This window comes from Primulina huaijiensis, chromosome 9, assembly GCF_012295235.1.
Source record: "Primulina huaijiensis isolate GDHJ02 chromosome 9, ASM1229523v2, whole genome shotgun sequence".
Taxonomy (NCBI): Eukaryota; Viridiplantae; Streptophyta; class Magnoliopsida; order Lamiales; family Gesneriaceae; genus Primulina; species Primulina huaijiensis.
The window spans coordinates 6,140,047-6,145,951 of record NC_133314.1 but is presented as its reverse complement, the minus strand read 5'-3'; the positions used below and the strand labels follow the sequence as shown (position 1 = coordinate 6,145,951).

The following is a 5,905-nucleotide window of genomic DNA, read 5'->3' as shown; positions in this document are numbered from 1 at the left end:
TTCTCCTTTCTCAATCCAAAGTTGTGCTTGTTTTTCCAAACCTGTAAAAATAACAAAAATAATACAATTATACAATACATATATTTTTTATACAATTTATTATAAAACATAAATATTTAATGCACTTTAAACTATAAAATACTATAAAAAATATTTAATAAGTATACATTTTTTTATATTAATCAGAGGATCATCATGCGGCGAGGTTAGGTGTAGTTTCAAATTACGTAGGACTCAATGTATTGCAGTCGGGGATTCATCTCTCACCTACGGGTGAAGATATCCAATGTAATTTGATGAGTTAATAGTGCAAGGAATCTTTGGTCAGAGTAAGACGTGTGCATTTTGGAAATATGTTTTCTCAGTTGCACATACCATATCACTATTATTTCTCAAAGATACATCACATTGTTGTCGAATTCATTTGAAACTCTCGATATACCAATGGTTGCAGATTCGATCGGGATATATGAGTTGAAGGCATCGTATTGTACGTTAACAATAACTTAAGGTTCTTGGAGTCACTATTAATATTACATAGGGGATCATGAAACGATATTTCCAGACGCTCTTACAATGATTTGAATGGTGTAATCAGACTTGAGTTCCGACGTTTTTGATCAAATGGTTGATGAAAAAAATGGAGCTAATTAAGGTAAACCTGCAAAGGAACAAATGTTGTTTTGAATCACATGAAGTTGTGAACCCATGACCAGCTGTATCCATGAACCCTTAAAGGTCACACAAGTATTGAATTTTATGTTCTCGTTGCGATAGTTAGATTCAATGAGATGAATTTGGTGGCTGTAGTTTGATGGAGATCAAACAAATTTCTTATAAATGAGTTTATAAGTTGATTTCATGTGATGAATGTTGGGGAATTTATTTTAACTGATAGTTAAGTTAAGAGAGTGGAAGTGTCTATTTTAGTGAAAGAGTTCACAAAACTGACAGCTGTCAAAAATAAATTAGTGAAAAATATTGTTTTTCAAAATTTTCATTTTTCATTATGTGAACGAGATTTGTACCCTCGATATATCGGTGTTGTATGATCATCGATCGAGGTTATAATGAGTTCTCAGTTATTTATTTAGTAAATTTAAAATATATTAATTAAATAATAAATTATAAGAAGTGAATACTAAGTTTAAAATTCTCATTAAACATTACATAAGAGTCTAGAATAAATAAATAAAATAATAATTAATTGATTAACTAAATAAAAGTTATTTAATTTNTAATAATTTATTTATGCATGAGTTTTTCAAGAGTCGAAAATAAATACACGAGAGTTTTCGAATAATGAAAAATTGTATCAAGGTAAAAGGAGAGTCCTGATTAGATGAGGAAAAAACTTTTATATATGTGTAATCAATAGTTGAATTATACACAACTTTTACACACAAGTTTTTGTACACCAAATTTTGAAAACACAAAAACAAAATTTTTAAACTTTCAATTTTTCTTTTGGTGGGAGAAACGGTACTCCAACAATTTATCTATAGGTTTTATTTTTAAGTCAAATCTTTTCAATGGTACATCATAAATATTCGGTGTCATATCAGCACTCTGCTAGAACAAACCTAATAGGAGTTTTAACTACTTAAATTATATATGAAAAAACAATTTACATGAAGCATTTGATAATTTCTAAAGAAAAAATGATTTATTGTTTTTCGCCTAAATGCTATAGAATGCATTAGTTGTTATGAAAGATAATTTATTCACTACATATCTGATACCAGCTATAAATATCTCCCCACAGATGACATACTCACATTTCCTCCTTTCAGAACACAGGTCCGAACCAAAAGACAAATTTGTAACCATTTGACATTAACAAACTCTATCCAGTGTCCGAATCAGTCGACTCGCTCAACTTTTAGATGCTTTTGGGTTCTCGAATCACCAACTTTCACTCGTTCGGTGATTACCCACGCCATACTCCCAGGAAAAGATCGAACGACCTTTAAACAAAAAGGTATAGGTCGGAGAAATACAACTTCGAAAGTTCAACACCTTGGCTGCAGGAGTGCTTGATATTGATTCAGCTCTCTATTCCTGCTTCTTGCATCACATTGTAACAATTTGATAAATCTTCCTGCAAAACACACACGCATTAACCTGATTAACTGACCTTTCAAGAATTCTAAATATTTTATTATAATCAGAAAAATTGCCAATTTTGTCCGATAAGTTGACATCATTTTGATTTTGGTCCTCTATTTAGTTAAATCTAGGTTTATTTTGATAACTTTATTTATTTTGAAATTAGTCATTTTTAGCCGTTGTAAGGATGTGGCGTCAGATACATCGACAATATCCCACAATAATTGGCATCATGTCTGTACTCAGATGAAAAAAAGAGTAAAATTGCAAAAGAATAAAAGATATCGCACTAAAACTCAATGTTGACTAATTGGGGAACAAAAAATAAAATAAAACCAAATCACATGACCCATTTTACTTTTTTTCTCCGTTATATTTTAAATATTAAACTAGAAACTTGCTATTGATTGAACCAGTTTATAAATTTGATTAAGAGTTAAATAGTATATACTCTCAAATATTTATGAGTAGGTCTCTTGTGAGACGGTCTCACGAATCTTTATCTGTGAGACGAGTCAACCCTATCGATATTTACAATAAAAAGTAATACTATTAGTATAAAAAGTAATATTTTTTTATGTATGACTCAAATAAGAGATCCGTTTGATAAAATACGACCCATGAGACCGTCTCACACAAATTTTTGCCAATATTTATTGCATCGATATCTCTATTTTGATTGTTTTTAATATTTTTCTAAAACATATTAGTACATTATTTTCTTATTTAATTACCTAAATCAATAATATACACCTGATCTCTTTACTTGATTAAAAAGACATACATCTATTAAAATAATAAGGGAAATCAATCCAATATCTTGTTCAATTTTGGGTTTCGTTGCATTAAGCTTTCCAAGTTTAGTTTTGTTATACTAACTTTTAATTTTTCGGCTATTTTGATTTAATTGCTGATGTGATACCGGAAAATACTGATGTGACATCTTCAATGTCATATCAGCAATTAGACCAAAATAGTCGAAAAAAATTAAAAGTTTTTGTTTCAAAATCAAAATCTGAAAAATTTAACAAAGATCCAAAATTGGATAAGTTAACGGACCAAAAAATCATTTTCCCAAATAATAAATCAGTAACTTGCCAATGAAATAATATTTCAAATTATAAACAGAATTTACATAATAAAATAAAAAAAGTTTTAGTACTCTGAGAATTTTTTTAAAAAAAAGGTGGGTAAAAGTTTTATTTACCTCGTTTACATATGAACAAGTGGAGATAGCATTTCTGAAACAGGTAAATTGCAAAGGGAACAATTCTTGAGCAGAGCACAGAAGAGAAGAGGCACAAATCACTGATGGCTTGAATCCCAACAGTTTAATTTCTAAAAATAAAAATTAATTAATTTTCATCCATAAATTTGTTAAATAAACTAAAATAACTTCACGTAAAAATAAAATTAATTTAAGTTTCATAAAATATTTTTACTCACCATTTTGAGATTTAAGAATAATTTCGGTGGCTCTATGCTTCAATGCTTGAATCGAAGGTCGTCCGTCGAATTCGAATAATGAGATGTAATAATTCAAAAAAGAAAATGGATTAATGGAACGCATTCGCCATTGAAGAGCTTCAAGGATTATTACTTCCATTCTTTTGATCGTAAATGAATCGAATATATAATCGCCATCCTCCTGCATGCATGCCCACAAAAATTATAAAATAAATTAGAGAAATTGGTGTGTGTGTGTGTGTCTATATATATATATATATATATCCATGCATGCATAAATTNTCTCAAAATAGCACAATTTTTGCATGAAATATAAAGCTCGTTTCTAACATATTTATTCTTAGTTCTTAGAATGTTTTATTATTTTATTCAATCAAATATCTACTCATAATTTACTAATATATTTAAATATTAATTTATTTTTATAAAATGTAACTAACTTAATTTATCTAAATAATAACTCAATATATGTAACTAAAACATTATGTTAAACTTGACAAGAATTTTAGATTTTTTGAGGAAATGTGAAAATTACAAAATAACACGATGGGTTGAAGATAGAGGTGTCAAAATCAGACACGATCCATCAACTAGAGAAAAATCAGGTTGGGGTTTAGGATTTTCGGGTTCAGGTCAGATCGGGTTGGACCCGAAAGTTGACCCCAAAAAAATGATGGAGTTGGGTTGGGTTCAAGTTGACTCGAAAATTTTATTTTTTTTAAAAAAATATATAATTAATAAATATTGCCTACAATTTTATATATTATATGTTTGAAAAAATATTTATTGTATATCTATATCATAAATTTTCATAATTTAGTATTTATTTTGAACATTTTTATTTTTGAAACAATTATTTATTTGATTTAGTAAATATACTTTATTTTTCTACAATTAGATTTTCAAATGTAAATCATATATATGAGGGAGATTTTGTTATTATGTGCTTAAATTAATTTTTTTTGAATTTTATTTAATTTTTTTAAAAAAAAATTCAAAATAAGGTTGATCTAGTTTATTTGGGTTTGAGTTGAGAGTTTTCGGATTGAATCGGGTTCGGGTTGTGTTGAGCAATTTTTGAATAATACTAATGCTCAACCCGATCCAATCCACCGGAATTGACACTCCTAGTTGGAGATCACCTCGGAATGGGATGTATAATTGGTGTACAAAATCTAGACGTGACCGCGGTTCGACCTTGATCAGCCGATTAAGGGTTCAGATTGAATCGTCGGTTATTTTTTTCCTTTTCTTTCCTTTCAGAAACAAATTAATAAGTCAAATTAAAGTTTATGTTTTGTTCTTTTAAATCTTTATTACAAATCATACTACACAAAATACGACTCATACAAGATAATCATGACATATTCACAACTACTTTCCAACATTATAAATCTATTCTCCCTTTCATGCGAAGGTGTTTCGACCGGCAGATAGCATATCTTCGTACGCAAAACACAAAATTTCATGTATAAAAAAAAATAGGTCTTTTATAAGACGGTCGTGAGACGGATAACTGTTGTGCATATTTACAATAAAAATTAATATATTCGACATAAAAAGAATATTTTTTTTGGATGATCCATATAGAATATCTGATTACAAAATTGACTCGTGAGACCGTCTCATAATAGTTTACGTGAAAAAAGAAAATCAAAACACATGTATTCAATTTGTAATTGCTTTGGGTTTGATTTTTTTTTTTTTTTTAAATGTCGATTGATTTTAGATAAGGAGTTTTTCTCTTTATTTTTTATTTTCAAGTTCGACAGGCAAGAACGAGATCAAATTCGTAAATAAAATTGAAAATTTAAATTTTATCCATACTTTTTTAATATATATTAAATATTAATTACCTGAAGATGAGGAACAGGAACGGCACAGTCCGGCCTCAACATTTTGAATGCTAGTAGAGCACAAGAAACAGCGGCGAGCTTCAGCATCCATAGCTTCCTAATCTGTATGCGCTGAGAGGAGACGAAGCGATCCATGTAATTAATGGCGAGATACGGAACGAACGGGTCGTCGTCCTTCCGAGGCAGACGAAGGATCGAAGAAATGGCTTCCCGGCGGCGCGTAGAGATCATATGTGAATCTGCAGAATCGAGCAGCAAAGTTTGGGTGTAGGATTGGAGAGGCATGTGATCGGTTTCGATTTCGAATAACATCGATGGGAGGTTTTGATCCGAAGGCGGGAATGGGTTTTCGAGATCAAATTCCAACTCCATTGATGATTCTTGGGAGGTCAGTTTGAAGGCCTTTTTGCTGCAACTTCAACTCTTTAGACCTTCTCCTCTGCATAAATAAAGGTCCATTGGGAATGAGTATT

General features: G+C 30.0%; 1 protein-coding gene across 1 annotated transcript; it reads right to left on the bottom strand.

The window, feature by feature from the left end:
- Positions 1-1,993: 1,993 nt before the first annotated feature.
- On the bottom strand, positions 1,994-5,905 carry LOC140985435 (putative cyclin-D6-1). The gene is made up of 4 exons (XM_073453302.1): positions 5,433-5,905; positions 3,556-3,757; positions 3,317-3,447; positions 1,994-2,101 (listed from the first exon to the last, which is right to left on the bottom strand). Exons 1-4 carry the CDS (start codon positions 5,802-5,804, stop codon positions 2,048-2,050), a joined length of 759 nt encoding a protein of 252 aa, XP_073309403.1. The 5' UTR covers positions 5,805-5,905; the 3' UTR covers positions 1,994-2,047.

Coding starts and splice junctions, on each gene's coding strand:
- LOC140985435 (XM_073453302.1), bottom strand. CDS start 5,804: ATGGAGTTGGAATTTGATCTCGAAAACCCATTCCCGCCTTCGGATCAA. Junction 3,448..3,555: donor TATTCTTAAATCTCAAAATG/GTGAGTAAAAAT, acceptor TTTTATTTTTAG/AAATTAAACTGTTGGGATTC. Junction 2,102..3,316: donor CTTGTTCATATGTAAACGAG/GTAAATAAAACT, acceptor TGTGTTTTGCAG/GAAGATTTATCAAATTGTTA.